The sequence below is a fragment of the Jaculus jaculus genome, chromosome 3 (assembly GCF_020740685.1).
Source record: "Jaculus jaculus isolate mJacJac1 chromosome 3, mJacJac1.mat.Y.cur, whole genome shotgun sequence".
NCBI classification, from domain to species: Eukaryota; Metazoa; Chordata; class Mammalia; order Rodentia; family Dipodidae; genus Jaculus; species Jaculus jaculus.
Window position 1 is genome coordinate 155,034,041 of NC_059104.1, and position 19,427 is coordinate 155,053,467.

General features: G+C 36.5%; 1 protein-coding gene across 1 annotated transcript in view; it reads right to left on the reverse strand.

The window, feature by feature from the left end:
- Window positions 1–19,427, reverse strand: part of Tyr (tyrosinase) — a 73,315-nt gene that overhangs the window by 26,129 nt on the left and 27,759 nt on the right. Inside the window, exon 3 of the mRNA XM_004658118.3 lies at window positions 15,875–16,022. Within this exon, the coding sequence (XP_004658175.1) occupies window positions 15,875–16,022 (148 nt within the window). The remainder of the gene's footprint in view (window positions 1–15,874; window positions 16,023–19,427) is intronic.

Genomic DNA, 19,427 nt, shown 5'->3' on the forward strand with positions numbered 1-19,427 from the left:
CATCTTTAGGAAAGAGATTAAGATTAATTCTGCAAGATGAAAGTGATTCTATTCCAATATTCTAAACAATGTGTCTGAAATGCTTCTTAATGTGGGAAGAGTGCTAAGGTTGCAAGGAATAAACATAATGTGGTGATGTAGAAAGTGAGCTAGAACAGTGCTAACTTATGAATGTCTGGTTGTATTTATGTTCCTAATTTTTGGCTTACTCATGTGGGCATAGGTGCAGTTTATTCTTGTATTCATTAAATTGCTGATGCCCAGATTTTTATACATGGCAATCACCATCATTTGTCTGCGGCTGGAACGTGACATTTTGAATACATTCATTAATTTATGTAGAAAGGAATGGAAGAGATCTTAGCAATAGATTAGCTTTTCTTTTGGGTCAGTCTGATTTCAAAAATGAATGAGGACATTGAGCAGAATGTATTGAGTAAGACTAGCAAAGGAATGTTTAATTGATTTAAAAAACATTTATGTTATTCATAAAATGCAATAATGTGCAATTATGTTGTGGTGTGAATAAAGTCTCTAGAATTACCATAATTAAATCCATAACACTTATTTTATGCCTTTTAATTAATTTTGAGTGTGTAGCCTTGTGAAAATAGTAGGCACATTGATTGCTATTGGAAAATGAAAACAAATCTTCTCAAATGGATCCTATGTGGATAAAGATAAGAAAATTTAAAAATATGATACATGATAGCTTAAAAATAGTGGAGAGCAAAAAATTTATTTTCATCTTAGCTATGTACATCAAGTAAGGTAAGAACAAAAATAAAATTAGGTCTGGAGAGATGGTTCAACAGTTAAGTACTTGCCTACAAACCCTAGTAACCTGTGTTTGATTCACCAGTACTCACATAAAGCCAGAAGCACAAAGCAGCACATGTGTCTGGAGTTTGCAGTGGCTAGAGGCTCCCCATGTGCCCATCTCTCCCCCTCTCTCTCTCTCTCCCTCTCCCTCTCTCTCTTTCTCTGACTGTCTCTCTTCTCTCTGTCTCTCTGCTTGCATATAAAATGAAAACCATACTGTCAGTTTCATCATTTGTAAATGCAATAATCTTAAAAATAAACTAAAACTAATTTCTTTTTTTTTTAGGAGCTGAATGTATATAATATTTTTAAAGATAAAATGGCAGGTTTCACACTACCTATATGCCAACATGTGGTCAATAGAGAATGTGCAAAAATGAGCCTGGGCTGCTATTGAGTCAGTATATAAAATAAAAGCTTTTGGGGCTGGAGAGATGGCTTAATGGTTAAGCACTTGCCTGTGAAGCCTAAGGACACCAGTTCGAGGCTCAATTCCCCAGGACCCACATTAGCCAGATGCACAAGGGGGCGCACTCACCTGGCGTTCCTTTGCAGTGCCTAGAGACACTGACACGCCCATTCTCCCCCCCCCCCCCTTGCAGCTTTCTCTCTGTTGCTCTCAAATAAATAAATAAAATAAACAAAAAAATTTTAAAAAATGAATAAAAGATTTTAAGTTAGGTGATAAATTATGTAAAATTGAGGAATTTTAATTTTAATCTTAATGTTGTTCTTTATAAAATATATTGCTATCCTATAGAATTAGATTAGAAAACCAAATAAATGGAGAAACATATAAAAATAAACCAAAAGTGAGTAGATACTTGTGGTGGTTTGAATAGAATAGGTGGCCCCCAATATATTCAGTTGTTTGTTTGTTGTTTGCATCTGCTAGCTACCTGGCTGGAGGCAATGTCACTGGGTAATCTTAAGGTGTGGTGATGGGTTTCAGATTTCAATCTAAAGATATGCAAAGTGTGCCTAGCTGGAGTTCCTGAAGTGTGTTGTGTTGTGGAGCTTTTGGCTTGTGCTTCTTCTCTCTCTGCTTGGGCCTGTGAAGGCAGGCCAGATTCTTCTGCCTTTATGGGAACTTCTCCTGGATCTGTAAGCTTCAATAAATATCTCTTCCTCCATAACTGTGCCTGGTCTGGAAGTTCATCTCAGCGAACCTAAAGCTGTGTGCTACAATACTGTACAAATTTAATAGTCTGTTCTGTCATACACTTAATTTTAAATAAATAAACTCTATTTTGGTTGCAGAATCTGCATAATTTTCTTCCTCACAGAAGCCAGCCCATGTTGCCCCACTGTGGAAGGCTCAATCTGATATCAGAAATAACTATATAATGCATCATTTCTTTAGAGCAGAGCAGGGAGCAGTCACCTCCCTGGCACATAGATAATATTAGTTTCTTCTTGCAAAGAGGGAAGCAGCTGTTTTCAGCAGGGTCAATGCATTATCAGCATACACATTTATTGGCGCTGACTGTAGTGCTCCTTCTAGAACCGCCACCTTCAGGCCAAAGGAGTGTTTCTTTTGTTTTCACACCATTTCCCTTAATGTTATTTCTGATTTAAAAAAATAAAAAAATAAAAAAAAGTAGAAAAACACAGAGCAAAAGTATGTCATTTACTATGAATTTCAAAGACTTTTTTGTTAGGCATTTAAAATGATTAGACCTAACATAATAATGGATTTTCCACTGAATGCTTGGTTTTATTTCTAGCTGAGAGAATACCTTGAGAATTTGGGGTGTGGTCTTATAGAGGCATTGTGGAGTTTGAATTATTGGCCAATATTTCTTCCATGTAAATTCTCTATAGGTGCTAGAAACCAGGTGGAAGTGGAAATGACTTCTTTCCCAAATACATATTATAGGTGACTCATTTATATAATTTTTTCCTATTGTCCAAATTTTGAAATCTTTTCAATTTGAGGTATTTTTTTCAAAGTAGAAATACTTTTTATATAGAAGGGCACAAAATTTGGATTGAATCTGAAATTTAATTTAAGGAAAATTTATATTTCCTATAACACTGAGCACATCTAGGGATGAGGGATATTATATTTTCAACATGACTGACGGAGATTCTCAAAATATAATTGAGGTGCCGACACACATAAAATTGATGCTGGAGTAGACAGTGCCTCTCCTGGACTCCAACCAATCTTACAGCCAAGTGCCTGCAATAGCAGCAGTCCTGGTGTCAAGTGAGACACGAATAGATTCTTTCTGTGATGTGCATAACCTGATAAAATCTGGAGGAGGAAGAAAAATATTATTCTAATACTCCAGCAGCACTTATCTTGGGTTACACCAAAAGTAGTGATAACTCACCATTGGAGGTTTCTTTTAAATTTTAGCTTTTAATTGACATAATTGAAGCTCAGAAGTCATAGAGAAGAATAAAAAAGGAAAGAGGAGAAGAAGGAAGTAAAGGAGGGTAGAAAGAAATAAAAAGGAAGAAGTAGGAGAAGGAAGGAAGAAAGCCGAAAAGGAGGAGGATGGCAAAGGGAAGCGAAAGCCCAGAAAGAATGGGGAGAAGATCTGAAATCAATTTTTTCCCAAAATTAAGAGTCCATATGACATTTCTCAAAGTTTCACAGAAGAAGGTAAAGGGGAGAAAAAAAGAAGAATGGAATATGAAAGAATTAAAAGCAGAAGCGGCAATAGCAGAAGAAGAAGAGGCCAATTATAGGAATAGAAGAATCATTATAAAATATTTAACACAAATGAAACAGATGGGAAGGTCTAGATAGATGACTCAATGGCTAAAACACTTGCCATGCAAATCTAAGAACATGACTTCTTATCCCCAGACCAGATGTAAAGGCCAGAAGCTATGGTGGGCTTCTGTAATCTCACTATGCCAACAGAAGGGAGGTGAAAACAAGAGAATTTCATGGAAACTGGCCACAGAGAACAAGAAGAATGAGACACCCTGCCTGAAGGAAAATGTAAAGACTCACCCTGGAATTTTGCCTTCTGAGCTCCACATGCAGCCATGACCTACATGTGTCCATAGTTATGAATACACAAACATCCACACAACATCCCCACACATCATACATATCACACATACACACACACACACACACACACACACACACACACACACACACACACAAAACAAAATAATAAAGAAGAGAAAGGAAGGAAAGAAATGAAGAAAGGTTGGAAGGTTTGAATGAATCAGGAAAGAAGTGAAGTGAGGCATGCTAGTGCATGTCTGTAACCCTCAGAACTCAAAAAGCTGATTTGGAAGGATTCAGATTTGAGGCTAGCCTGTTGCAAAAAGCTGTAAAAATAAAAACACAGAAAGTGTATGTGTGTGTGGGGTAAAAGGAGAAGCAACTAAGAGAAATTAAAGCAAGTGAGACATGAATAGCAAAGTATTATGTGATGTGATCCCAGACGTAGTGATAATTACTAAATAAATTATTATTTGTTTAGAGAAAAAGTTATGCTGCCTTTAAAAAAATTCACTTGGATAACCAAGTTGTGATATATCTACACAATGGAATTATACACAGCAGCAAGGAAAAATGACCCCAAAAAATTTGAAGAAAAATGGTTGAACCTGGAAAAGATACTCAGCAAACTCATCAAATCATAGAAAGATAATCGTCACATGGTCTCACTCATCTGTGGCTCCTAACGTGAATCTGCCCAAGATGCTCACTTATCTAATAAGAATCTGGAGGGCTGGATAATAGGGAGGGTGAGGCTGGAGGGGTGGTTCAAGGATCAGGGGTAGAGGACACAAAACTACCCAAATGGTAATGGTACCATAAAATTCTACAACCTAAAAGACAGGTTCAATGTTTGAATCTTCATGAAGTCCTTATTGGGAGCACCTGAATCACAGGGCCCTGAAGAGTGCATGATGAAGACTAACTTTAATCGTCTCCTGTCTTCCCCCCCATCTCTTTTATATGACCTATCTTTTTCTTCCTTCTTTTCCTTGGAACTGGTGTGTAACTCCCAGTACCAGCATGTGGTTAACATCCACAATGAGATGTTGATCAGAGAGACCTACAAGGTTTCCCAAAAGAAGGCATATTTCTGTCAGAGAACTTGATGACTCACCAAAAGTTGGTGGTAAGACCCTACTGCCAAAAATGCCTTATGTTGTTGATATGGAACATGGAGTAACATGGTTGGAATCTGGAAGAGAGTCAGTCCCCAGTTAGTATGTCTAGTGCCAGAAGGTGCTATATGAGCAACGGGAGGAAAATAACCAACATTTGTCCAATAAACTCTAGTCTAAGGTACTCAGTAGCAAACAGCCTGATGTGAAGCTCATACAAGTGCAACAGTGGCACACAGCCATGGTGGGTAACCAACTGCTCTTGATTTGACTAACTGATCTGATCAGTGGAATGTAACCCATATCTGTAGTTGGGAAGCAAATCAGAACTATATCCAACAAAAAAAGGCTACTGTCCTTTATCAAGTTCCCACCAATCATGGGCTACCAGAGGGACTACACCTATTAAATTCTTTCTAAACTAACAACTATATCCCATTTTTTTGGTTCTGACTTCACTCTCTGTTGGAGAATTTGCTTCTTTTTTTTTCAGATAGACACAGATCCTGACAAGAGAATCAGCCTAGTGCACCTCACCAGGACCTCAATTGAAACCAAGAGAAATTGGGGAAATGAGCAAGAGTGTGACTTTCTTGGTGAACCTGGTACCAGCACAAGAGTGAATGAGATAGACACAAAGAACATTCAACTCCTACAAAACCAGCTATCCAGAGACACAGAGGCTCCCAAGACCTCATAACTGAAGTAGACATAAAATGAACCCATCATGGCTCAGGGAAATTTGCAGAAGAGGGGGCGGAAAGATTGTTGGAACTACATGTTGGGACATTATGCACAGAGACATTGCCTCTTACCCACAACTGATGGCTAACCCCACAATGTACAACCCACATTCCCCAACAAGGAGGGTCCCTGCAGAGGGGGGAGAACAGGGAGGAGGTTAACAATGGTACCAACATGGCTGTATAAACACTGTGTGCATAACTAATAATAATAATATAAAAGAATGATCTTCCCCCAAACCCCCACAATTCTGAAGAGGACTGTTGTTTTTACTAAGTTAATATTAACGTGGATGTTAGAACCAGGAATAAAAAGCAGTACATTATTAAAATCATGACCATTTACTAAATGATATAACTTTGAGAAAGATGTGTAGACCTAGGAATAAATCTTTAAAATATATAAGCAAAACTACAGATATCATTAATAATTACTTTCCAAAATTTTACTCTGGAACTTTTTGCTTTGTAATAATGAAATAAGCAGATAAAAATCTGTACCTCCATATCAGTAGAATAGCACTTTTAAACAAATTGATTCAATCAAAATTTATAGGAAACTCCACCTGAAATAATAGAATGCCTGTATATACTTAGTCCTACAGGAGATATTTAATTATGCAGGTTAGTGTAGAGATTTCAAAATAAATGTAAGAGAATATAAATGAACAAAGTATATTCTTTTTATTTTTATTTTATTTTTAATGATTTGTTGTTCATTTATTTATTTACTTGAGAGCCACAGACACAGAGAGAAAGAGGCAGATAGACACATACAGAATGGGCATACCAGCGCTTCCAGCCACTGCAAATGAGGGGTGTGCCCTCTTGTGCATCTGGCTGACATGGTCATGGGAAATCAAGCCTTGAACCAGAGTCCTTAGGCTTCACAGGTAAGTGCATAACCACTAAGCAATCTCTCCAGCCCATGAACAAAGTATATTCTTTTTTAATAGTATATTCAAATGGAAATTAATTGTACATGTATTGATCACTTGAAGTTCTTAGTTTCAGTTTCAGGAAGTTTTTCTTTTTTCTTTTTTCTTTTTTTTTTTTTTTTTTTTTTTTTTTTACTTACATTTTCTGAATCAATAATAGGTTAATATCCAAATACAAAATTGTGTTAAGTGAAAACCTCAGATTTAATTTTTTTTAAGGATTTATCTATCTAGGTCTTAGATATTTATAGCTCCATTATGACTTATTTAGAATTTTATTTTCCTAGTATACTCATTTACTGACTTCTATGGTCTTGGTTATATGCAAACATTTCAGTATAAGCTGTGAGCCCAAGTCCTTCATCTGTGGAAAATCTACACATTAGGTCAACGAGACCAAATCCCAACAGTCATCACCATGAACAAGACAATTTCCCACTTTAATGATTCTGCGTACAGTTTTTTTCTTTCCGGATTATGACTGCTCTTTGTATTTTAAAGGGAGCAATGTAAGTTTCAACCATTATGTTTATCAACCTTCCTTTTTATTGGTTTATCTAGAGAATCTTAATATTTCTTAGGTTAATATCTTGCTATAATAGAAAACCACATATCTGATATATAATAGCATAGATCACAATTTTACAATGATAAGGAAGACATTCCTTCAAAATAAATTAAGCACCATCCATCCCTCAAAGTACAGAAAATAAGAGGACCCTAGGAATTAGAAAAGGCAGTATCATTAGTTTGCATTGAGGAGAAGGAGGACCAGAAATGAGATTATAACTGGTTAGCATGTAGCACAGGGCTGGGAATACGTTTCTCTGTGTGCTTCTTTCTGTCATCCTTTTAAAGTGAATATTGACTGCGAGCAGTTCAATGCTGTGGGCAAGTGTTCTGAACACCCTGTGTCAGAGCCAGAATCTGTGCTTAAAAGACACTGTTTTCGTAGTCAAAAATAGTGGCCGGGCATGGTGGTGCACCCCTTTAATCCCAGCACTTGGGAGGCAGAGGTAGGAGGGTCACTGTGAGTTCGAGGCCATCCTGAGACTACATAGTGAATTCCAGGTCAGCCTGAGCTACAGTGGGACCCTACCTCAAAAAAACAAGAAAAAAAAAAATATGTTATGCTGGTTGGGTAAAGGACACAGTAATTTCTATCAGTAAGATTGTTCTGTTCCTATTTTCTCCATAAGTTGAAAGGAGTGACTCTGCTTCATTTTCTTCTTCTTCTTCTTCCTCTTCTTCTTCTTCCTCTTCCTCTTCTTCTTTTTCTTCCTCTTCCTCTTCTTCTTCTTCTTCTTCCCCTTCTTCTTCTTCCCCTTCTTCTTCCCCTTCTACTTCTTCTTCCCCTTCTTCCTCCTCCTCCTCTTCTTCTCCTTCTTCTTCTTCTCCTTCTCCTTCCTCTTCCTCTTCCTCTTCCTCTTCCTCTTCTTCTTCTTCTTCTTCTTCTCCTCCTCCTCCTCCCCCTCCCCCTCCTCCTCCTCCTCCTCCTTCTTTTCCTTTTGTGGGCAAAACACACTTTGCAACAAACATTCTTCTTTTGATCAATTTAAGTGTTTTTCTCCTGCAGTGTGAGGACATAGCAACAAATATTTTTTTTTTCCAAACTGCCACTTCCTCTCTGACTTACTGGATTTAGTAATATATCTTTCCTCATCATTCAAACCATTGGTATTCTCATTGTTATTCTAAGTTCAAGACATGACAGTTTGTACTTCACAGATGAATCTTGGTCTGCTACTAGGAAGAAGTGACATTTGTATTCTATATGTCCTTGCTTTCCTATGTTACCTGTTTTACCAAAAAACATGCATAAATTTTATTTTCATATTTCCAAAAACCCACAGGTCATCAAATACAATAATAAATGAATCAAAATTTTAAAATATTACAAATAATATCACAAGTTAAATTCACAATGTAGTATTTCCTATGAATATTAATATGTTGGAACCATCATATTCTTGATTTTTCACTTTGGGAAAATTTTTCATTAAGAATACCAGTTAGAATTAAAATCGTACATTTTTTTCCTAATTTGCTTTAAAAAGTATATCAATGTATTTCACTTTAATGGCTTTTGTATCATGTCTTTGGATTTTTTCCCTTATAATCAGTTTCCTGCCACTTATTATTACAGCAAAAAGCCATTCTGTGTTTCTCTTCCTTAATCCTCTTACATCATCTGTCTATTTTATTTTATCATCACCATTTTAAAATCTTGGGTCTATTTTAACATTTCTACTTCCTCTTCTGTCTTCATTCTGCGACAGTTTTATTTTTACCATTGCCGCCTCTCATAGGATTAAATGTGTCCTTCCTCCAAATTAATATGCTAAAATCCTTACCCCAATATTTCATACTATGACTGCAGTTAGAAACACAATCACAGTTATTTTTAATAAGGTGGTAGGAGCAGTTCTCCAACATGTCCAGTATCACTAAAGGAAATAACTAGAGGACAAAGACACACAGAGAGGAAATTCACTGTGAAGACACTAGAACAAGTTGGCCAAAGTCGAAAAACCTCAGGAGAAACCAACTCTGGTGACTGAACTTCTATCCTCAGAACTCTGTCAAAAACTATCTGATATTTATGCCACTCAGTGATACTGTGATACTGTTATAGCAACAGGAAGCTAATAAAACCACTCAACATGTCATTATCATTACACTGAACTGTGAGCTGACATAGTGACAAACCCAAAAGACAGAGACTGACATGAGTTGAAGTACTATACCAATCAAATTAGTTCAGAAATTTTGGAAAAATTATTTCTTTAATATTTATGAGTATCAGTATTCAATCTTTTGGAAAAGGTGTAATAAGAATATTTTTCAGGATGGAAAGGATTGATACATTTGAAAATGCTCACACACAGCCAGCCAACCAGCCAGATAGACAAACAGATAGATATAGATAGACAGATAGATAAGTAGGTAGGTAGATGGGAATGCCATGCATGATATCAGGAAGATTTTAAGGAAACTCATTAAACTATATTACTTTCTTATTGCTAAATCAGCATGATTCATATATTCACTGGTGCTAAGATTTCCCTCAAATCCTTTACACATTTTTCAGCTCTCCTTCGTATCTTCCCAACCAACCCTTACAATATGTTTAATCTCCAATCGTATTGAAGGAGAAAATAAATAGAATTAGCTAGGTCAGAATAGCTGACTTTTGCAATATGGTTTGCATATATACGTGTGCCTATTCTCTATCCTCGCTCTCTGTCCAAACAGGCAAAAGGCAGTGCATCCCTCCTTCTAGAAAGGTTCCACCTGGCTTTTAGCTTTGGATCTCAGTTGCCTGCAAATCTGGTATGACAGTTTTCTTTTTTATCCTCTGTAATTTTTTTGTATTAATTTCAAACAACATGCAAACATTTTCTAATATCCCCTATATTTAAACATCAAAATGTTTCAGCTCTTCTTTTGATCCCACTTCTCCTTCTTACTTCTTTCTACACTATTTTATGACTTTTCAAAACTCTTTCCAGGTTTAGGGAGAACGCTCAGTGGATAAAGCACTTCCACAAAGCGTTGAGTATCCAGCTCAGAACTGCAGGCCCCATGTAGAATGCTGAATGTTAGTGGCAGCCTTCTGTGATCCCAGTCATTCCAATGAACAAGAAGGGAGAGAGGGAGATAGGAGCTACCCTGGTAAAAGAAGCAAAGAACAATGATAGACCTTGCCTCAAAGGAGGTGGAAGGCCAGGACCAGCACCCAAATGTTTCCCTCAGATCTCCCCATGCTCAACGTGGCATGCAGGCAAGTCTGCACTCTCTCTGTCTCTCTCTCTCTCTCTCTCTCTCTCATGCAGAAACACACACACACGATAAAAGTTCCTCTTTCTCTCTCTCTCTCAAATAAATCAAAAAATATTAAAAAGTAAACTAAATGTTTCCAAAGATTGTAAGAAATCTTTTCAGTCTGGTGCCCAAAGCTTCCAAAACACCGAGTCTGTATGGCTGAAATTGCAGTTGCCCTCACATTTTCATAAAGATAAAAGTCCAGTAGACACATTTCTCTCTTCATCTTGTCAGAACAACTGTGTGCATTTCTTCAATTAGTGCTTGTTATCTCTTGTAATGTGGCTTTGGGGATCTCCTATCTTGGTTTTTGTCCTGTTTCACCAGCAAATGTCTTCCTCCTTATGGTTAGCTTTTATGTATCTGGTCCTCTAATAATGAGATGGGCCAAAATCTTTGCACTTTTCTTATTTTTAATGGTCAGTCCCATGGTGTTTTTATCTATTCCTACAGTTTTACATGATATCTACATGTAAAGACTATCAAATATGTGTTTCCTACTTGTTCTCTCTCTCTCTCTCTCTCTCTCTCTCTCTCTCTCTCTCTCTCTGTGTGTGTGTGTGTGTGTGTGTGTGTGTGTGTGTGTCACTTGTGGTGTGGTGTGTCTGGTGAATGTTTGTGTGTATGTAGATGTATATACCCCATGTAGGTGATTATGGAGAGCCAGGGGAGAAGGAATGGTGTGCCCCACCATCACTCATCTATGGGTTTCCTTGAGACAGAGCCTTGTTTCACTGGGTGCTGCCATTTATACTGAGTTACAGGCCATGCTCTGGTGTAGCTATATTACACGGGTTCTGTAGAATTGGACTAGATGGTTTTAGGCCTTCTCAAGCATCATGCATGTGACGCCAGATCTCTTATCTACTGAGCCTTCTTTCCAGGACCCTAGTTTGACTTCTGAATACCACATTATATGATCTCAATCCTTAGTAGAATTCTTTATATTGATATTAATTATAATATGTCCAGATATATTTTAAAAAGCTATAATTCATCTTATGAATTTCTTATGTTTCTATTATATTTCAATAATCAGCCCCACTACTTGCTTTAATGCTCCTAATTCTTGAGACCATCTTAGTTTTTAAAATTATTATTGGGAAGTATGTTGATATGACATATTGCATTGATAAGTCCTGCTGATTTTACTCGTGAAGTACATGTGCTTTCAGTTGTCTTCCCAGCAACTCCCTTGTCACCTCTCTGGTTATTAACTCTATCACCTCTCACTTGAACTAAAACAATAGAATAACCTGCCCACTTATTGCAGTTCTTGCCCAACAATCCATTTGTCATAGCTACCAAGGCAACTTAAAGAAATCAATCTAAAGCTGGGCATGGTGGCCCATGCCTTTAATCCCAGCACTTGGGAGGCAGAGTAGGAGGATCGCCGTGAATTCAAGACCACCCTGAAAAGAGTGAATTCCAGGTCAGCCTGGATTACAGTGAAACCCTACATTGAAAAACCAAAAAGAATTAAAAAAAAAAAAAAAGAAAGAAAGAAAGAAAGGAAAAAAAAGGAAAGGAAGAAATAATTCTAATTATTTTATTTCAATATCCAGGTATTATGACATGGGGAAGTGTCCTTCCAAACATTAAAGGCTTGCTTCCAAGCCCATGGAACTATAAGGAGATGACGTAGTCTTTTAAAAGGAAGGCCTAGTTGGAGGTCTTTTGGTCACTAAGGGTGTGTCTTTGAAGGTTATTCTGGTACACTAATCCCCTTATCTTTTGTTCTTTTGCTTCCCAATAAGCAGTTCAGTGAGTTTGTATCTTCACCCATTCCCCCCCATGATCCACTGTCTTACTTCAGACCTTAAAGCAACAGAGTACTCTCATCATGGAAAGGCACCTCCAAAACTGTCAGCCAAATTATTTTTTTTTCTTGGAAATGGAAAGCTAGCACACCAGAATAAAACAAAACACGGAAGTTTCTACTGAACATCAAGCTCTGTTGATGTCAATGTCATCTTACATCAGTTCCCTTTATCATTTTTAGTTTCCCTAATTTTCCAGCCAGGGATAAAGTAACATCATTCCTCCCTGGGAAACACATTCCTCAAAGGATGTTCAATGACTGGCTGGCTTCTTTTTGTGATCTCCGCGTTAAGCTCATGTCCTAAGAGAGAGCAGCCACACTAAAGACGCATTGGCTGGGGCTTGCTCCAAGTACTTCTTTGTGAATATATGGCTTATATCATACTGTAATGCTTAGCTGGGTTTTATGCTTATTTATTTCCTGGTGTGACCGTGTGCTGCCCCAACAGAATGTAAGTATCTTATTGGTGAGTGTGTATCTCTTTGTAATGAGGTATTAATAACAGTGGTGTTTGCATATAAAATACTATAGTAATAATCAAAGCTACAGGTCATAGTTTGTAGCTCATTAGTAAAGCACTTGCCTATCACCACAGAAATAAAATCCAATGGAGCTCAGGGAATATTCTAAAAGTGGGGGTGGAAAGATTGTAAGAGCCACAGGTAGGGACATCATGCCCAGAGTCATTAGCTCTTCCTGATAACTGACTGCTGCTCCCACAATGCATAATCCACAACCCCATAGGGAATACCTGCAACCCCACTAAGGAGGACCCCCAGCAGAATAGGGGTGGGAAGAGGGAAAGGATGGTATGAACACTTGATGTATTCATACTAAGTACATTAGGAATTAATAAATAAAAACTAAAAAAATAAAATCTGGGTAGCTAGTAATATTTGCGTCTTTTAAAATTTTTATTTTTCGAGGTAGGGTCTTGCTGTAGCACAGACTAACCTGAAATTCACACTGTAGTCTCACAGTGGCCTCAAACTCATGGTGATTCTCCTACCTCTGCCTTCCAAGTGCTGGGATTAAAGGTGTGCACCACCATTTTATGGCTGAGTTTGGAAGGCTTAGAGGAGAATAAATATCTTGGTAGAGATTATATGGCCAGATATAACTACCTGGGAATTTAAAATGATGCATGTCTAATACTGAAATCTGTGATCTTGATTATTTGATTTAATGTCTAGAGATGTCTTGATTTCCAGCTTTCTGGTATGACTCTCCTAGATCTGATTCTTAATGTTATTTCAGCAGTGATGATGTTCTGTTCTCTAAATGACTGTGATGAGGACATTTTCTATATTCACATTGCTTTTGCTTGCCTTGGTTAAATATCTCCTACTACCTCCTTGAGAAATGATGTTATACACTCTGCTCTGCACTTAGCAATGATCTTTGAGAAGGACACCTTATCTATGCCCCAATTTTCTTACTTGTAAAATAAGGACTATGGATCATGATCAGATATAAATATTGGGCCAAACTGATGAAAACTCAATTTTCTTTCTCTTCCTGCCTATGAAATATTTAGGTTACAAATATTTTAATTTAAGTAATTTACTTTCCCTAGTACTAAATCACACTAATATCTACAAAGACATGGGCAGTTTTCCATATTATAGAGTACTCTAGGTCATTACTTATAGTAATTATTTTTTTATCATTTGATAGAGTGTGATTCAATCTTCTTGGATGAAGTTTCTTCCAGACTAAAATATTATTAATAATCTATATGACTACATGCCTCAGAATTATCAATTATATGACACTTTATTTGAATACGTACTTAATGGATAGTTTGTATGTGTCAGGGACTATGTTAGGTGCCAGAAATGCATATGCATAGACCTTGCCAGGCAAGAACTAAGGTTTTTCTTTTTCTTTACTAGGAGAGAAAGACGTGGTTCCATCCAACACAAATTTTTCTCAGCGTTAAATCTAACAGGAACAGCAGCTCTGGGAATATGGTCAAATATGATTACTGTGGTACAAATGAAATCTGTTCTAGGGAATTAATTGTGATCCAGGAAAGAAGATCAGTGAGCATTTTAAAATCTGGACCCAGTCCAAGACTGGGAAAAATAACCTACAGAAAGACAATGTCTCCTCTGCCAGCCCACCTGATTACAGTGATTACAGGAGCAGACTAAGACATTTCTGCAGTTCCCTGATATTCTACCTTTCTGAGAAAGCTCCAGCCTGAAGCCCCCAGTAGAGAAGCAATCTGGTGTTCCTTCCAGAAGCCCCAGGGGCCTGCCTAGCTGCCACCCTTCTGCTTCAATTCTTTCTGTGCTGCCAACTTGGCACGTGTTTTGGGGCAGCTTTCTCTGCAAGATAGCCCAGAAGATGCTTTAGGAGTAGAATGGAAGGGAAGTCTCACTGACAAATACAGCCAAGAAGTCATTGGAGGAGATGTAATTATTCTGTAATGAGAACAAAAGAGGGCTTGTCATTCCTGGAATGTATTCCTCAGGTATGCACTTACCAAAATTCCCCCATACTCAAAAGACAGGCTTCCGAGTGTTACTAAAGGTGTTATTACTAATACCATAAAACACTTAGAGAAAAGCAATATATTTATTTATTTATTTATTTATTTATTTATTTAAAAGAGAAAGAGCGGGAATAGGATCTTCAGAGCCTCCATCCACCACAAACAGACTCCAAATGCAAGTGTCATGTGCATCTGGTTTATTTGGGTTTTGGGGAATCAAACCTGGGTCCTTAGGCTTTGCTGTTAAGTTCCTTAATCATGGACCCGTCTCTCCAACACTATATATGCCTTTTAAAAGCCCTCTGTGCTCTTCATGAGTATTTGTATAATGTGCTATAGTTTATAAAGTGTAAATTTACATGACTCCAAAGAAGGGAATGTACTATCACTTCAATCATTTGTAAGGGAGAAAATGAGGCTCAAAAAGATCTTCAGTTTTCCTGAACCACAACCATGAAAGAGCATCAGGACCTTCTCACAGTTCTCTCTTCAACATTCATGGCTTGTCCACCACATGATTTCCTTTCATCTAAGACCTGAGGCATGAACTGTCACAAAGTGAGCATCAGGCCCCACTCTTTCTACCTGTTTCATTCGCTGAACCAGTTTCTGTTCAGGCTATCTTGCTGCTGATCCAAGACACATCAGAAAAGGATTTGAGAGTTAATTAAGACTATTTGCAAAGCACTGGATTTGGGGAGATTTCTCAGCAGCTACAGTTGCTTTCTTGCAAAGCTTGACAGTCTAGAATAGATTTCCCAGGCAACCTCCTCAAGCAAGATAGATATTTGTTTTGCAGTGGCAAGAGACGCTGGCAAAACACATACACATACACAGTATATATATGTGTGTGTGTGTGTGTGTGTGTGTGTGTGTGTGTGTGTGTGTGTATGTATATGTATGTATATGTATATGTGTATATATACATGTATATATGTATGTGTATATATACATGGTCCACTACATATATCCATGGCTTTGTTTTTAACCAGCTTCTGAAAGCATTAGAATCCTGGAACTGTAGTTGCATCACCTCTAAGAAATGCAGCCAGTGCCTGGCAGAGTCATACTTGATAGATTCAGTATATTTCAATCCAATAAAACCATAATATATAAAGAAATGCCAACTAACCTGTCCACAAAAGCATGGTGAAGAAGAAAAATGGGGTCATTGGCTGATCCCTGGACCTGGGACATTGTTCCGTTCATGTAGATGTGCAAGGCATTGTGCATGCTGCTTTGAGAAGCATCTGCTATCCCAGTAAGAGGACTAGCAAACCCTGTGGGTAAGAAAAAGAAAGAAAGAAAATTAAATCATATAGTTACCCAAATGATTGAAATTCTGATTATCTCACTTGATTTTTCAAATGGAGAAGAAAGCAAGATTTTAAATCAATAAAACCAATAAGAAAATGCATGCTGTGTTTGTATTTTTGCATTCTGAATAATCAGTCACTACTTGTTCAAGAAATCTTGGTAGAACTAAATGGTTTTAATTTGAGTATAATATGTGGCCTAAGCAGAAGGAATAGACTGAACCAATTTGGAATTCCTCATGGTGACCACAAATTCATAAGAACCTTTTATAACAATCACTACTAACTCTCACTTAAATCTGTAACAGAAATTCGTTTCGTCTGTTATGTGTTCTCTTGCTTTCCAGTTCTGCAGATTATTTTAATTTGGCTCCCAGTTACAGAGGAAGCATAAATTTGTGAACTACTTACTGTAGTTGATCTGTAACTCATCTCTAATTGTCTTAGACTTTTCAAGTCATAATTTTTAAGTTCTTGTCATAGTTAATTAGAATTTATTCTCAAAGACTCTAACAGACATAACAGACCCTAGCTTCTTTGAAAAGTTACTCTAAAAATGTGCTCTTCTCATTGTGCTTTCAGTCAGTAACATTTGGGAATATATATTCACTGTATCACTAGCATTATATAACAGGCATTGACATGATGAATTTTATACTGACCTTATAATAATCATACAAATTAATTTCTTACATTTTATAGTCTTGGCAAAGTGGTTACAAAGGTGAAGGAACTTGTGTAAGATTAAGGAATGAATGGGGTTAGAGTTGGAAGAAAACCCTGTTTTATTATGAAGTTTAAGCTTTTGAATACAATGGATTACAGTCTTTTGTATGTCCTAATAAATCATATGCCATTGAGGGGAACATTCTGAACAGTAATGGACTTCAATTTCTTATGCTTAACCATAGCATTAAATGACAGCTTTAGAACTGCATTTCATGTATGGCATCACATATTTTAAAGCATTGTCCAAGTTGTTTTAACCGGAAATATATTTTCATATCATAAAATTCAGAGACACAAATAGTATAAAGTTTTATAGAGGTAATATAACTTGTAAGTTTCATACATTAATAATTTAATTGTCCATATCAAAATACCTTACTGAACACATTTAGCTTAGAATTTTAGTTTAATTTGCATGCTTGACAGTATTTACATACAACTTTTCCACAGAATTATCAATACATGATACAAATTATTTTGTGGCAGAAATGGTTTTGAAAAGTTGGTGTAGTCCAGTCAAGGTAAAAAAATTTAAGTTAGATAAGAGCAATAATACTCGGAGATGCAGTATACAACATGATGGTAACAATCACAATCTATTACACACTTGAAAATTGGTAAGAAAATCAATTTGAAATATTCACATACCAGGAATAGATATGTTGGCTAGTATATATGCTAATTACTTTGATTTGGATACCTTATCATGTATACATATAAAATACTATGTTACATAAATAAAGCAATTTCACTTTTTATTAAAAAGTAAGCAATTAGAATTTATGTATTAAAAGTAAGCATATAAATTAAAATTGCTTTTAATATTTGATGTGAATGCTAGCCTAATCTGATGTGTAGAGTTGATATTAACATTTTTAACATTACACAACTGATCAAACTCAAATGAATACTGTTGCCAAATGTTTACTAATTGTAGAAGTAAAATTTATTAACAATGATAATATTAATCAGATGACTGAAAATTTGTTAAAATGGCTTGAAATACATAGGGATGGATATTTTTATTAAGAAGGATAGAGTTCATTATAAACCTTATTATAAATTAACAAAATTCTACTGAAATAATGCTTTCACAAATGATATGATAGCAATAAATATGTTTTTCTAAGAATTACACTTGATTACTTAAGCTCCTCTTCTATGTCACAAAATGACAATGAGGCTGGAGAGATGATTTAGTGGGTAAGGTGCTTGCTTATGAAGCCTAAGGATCGAGGTTTGATTCCCAAGTACCCATGTAGGCCAGATGCACAAGGTGGCACATGTGTCTGGAGTTCCTTTGCAGTGGCTAGAGGCCCTGGTGCATCCATTTTCTCTATCTGCCTCATTCTCCCTCTCTCTCAAATAAATAAAAAAAATATTTTTTGTAAGTAATAAAAGAGCAATCAAGGTTAAAATTTAATTTTCATAACAAAATTTATGAACTGACAGCTCAATTGAGAATTCTTTGGTGAAAGTAATGGTATGACTTATGATTCTGTATACTGCTTGAGAATTGTTACCTAATCATTATGGCTATCCACTTTGGACCAATATTTTGAATTATCTAAGTATTTGGAACCCTGAAAGATTTTTGTCCACACAATATTGGATCTAGAACTTTGTAAAAATTGGAAGAGAGGACTATGAAAGGTGAAGTTATAAAGGAAGACCTTCAGTAACCTTCTCAGCCACATTTATTTTTTAAAAATTATAGTTATGGGGAATACCTAAAACTGAAGTTCTTTTTTTTTTTATTGCCACAAGCCTACTTTATTAATTTTGTCAGATCTGGTTCAGAAAGGAACAGCTGAATTATTTACTGTCATCAGTTTACCCTATAGCTATGGCCAGGAAGGAACAACTAAGAACACCTATGGGTGTCAGTTGCCTCCTTAGTTTGTTAGTTTTGAGCCAACTGAAAGTCCCTGAAATTGGTGCATCTTTTTTTTTTTTTTTAAATTTAATTTATTAGTTTTCTTTTCAGTAAAAACAGGCAGTTTGGTACCATTATTTAGGCTCATCTGTGATCTACCCCCTCCCATTAAAACCTTCTGTGCCATGTATTTTCCAGGGAGTCCATGTGAACTGGCATACTACTCCTATCCCTGAGTGAAGTCATTACTGTAGAAAATGTTTAGAGCTTTGAAAACCAAGATTAAAATCCTATGTTATTTACTAGAAAGGAACATAACCTTGTCAATTGTGTTATATTTGGGGATATTTTGGGGGAAAGCTCAGTTTCTTCGCTTTTGAGAGGATAATTAATGCCCATCTATTAGACAGTAGATAGATTCTTATAGCAGATAAGAAAATGTCTAGCATAGATTTGATGCAAAATAAGTGCTCCTTGAGTGAACAATCATTTCTAAATCTGTGTTTGATAAATGAGTATTCATCCTGGAAGCTGCTAAGCAAACTTATATAGGCCTTTTACTGCAGAAAAGCTCATTTTTGCTTCTCCATCAAGCTATTAAGTCTCACTCTCTCACTCCACACACCTCCCTCCTACCTCAACTACAATGATACACAGAAACATACCTGTTGTTTGCCCTTTTAAATTTTGTCTATTATTGGGGTGATCTAGAATTTAAGAGGATTTTCAGGGTAAAGGTTTTCACCAGGTACAGTATTTCTTTA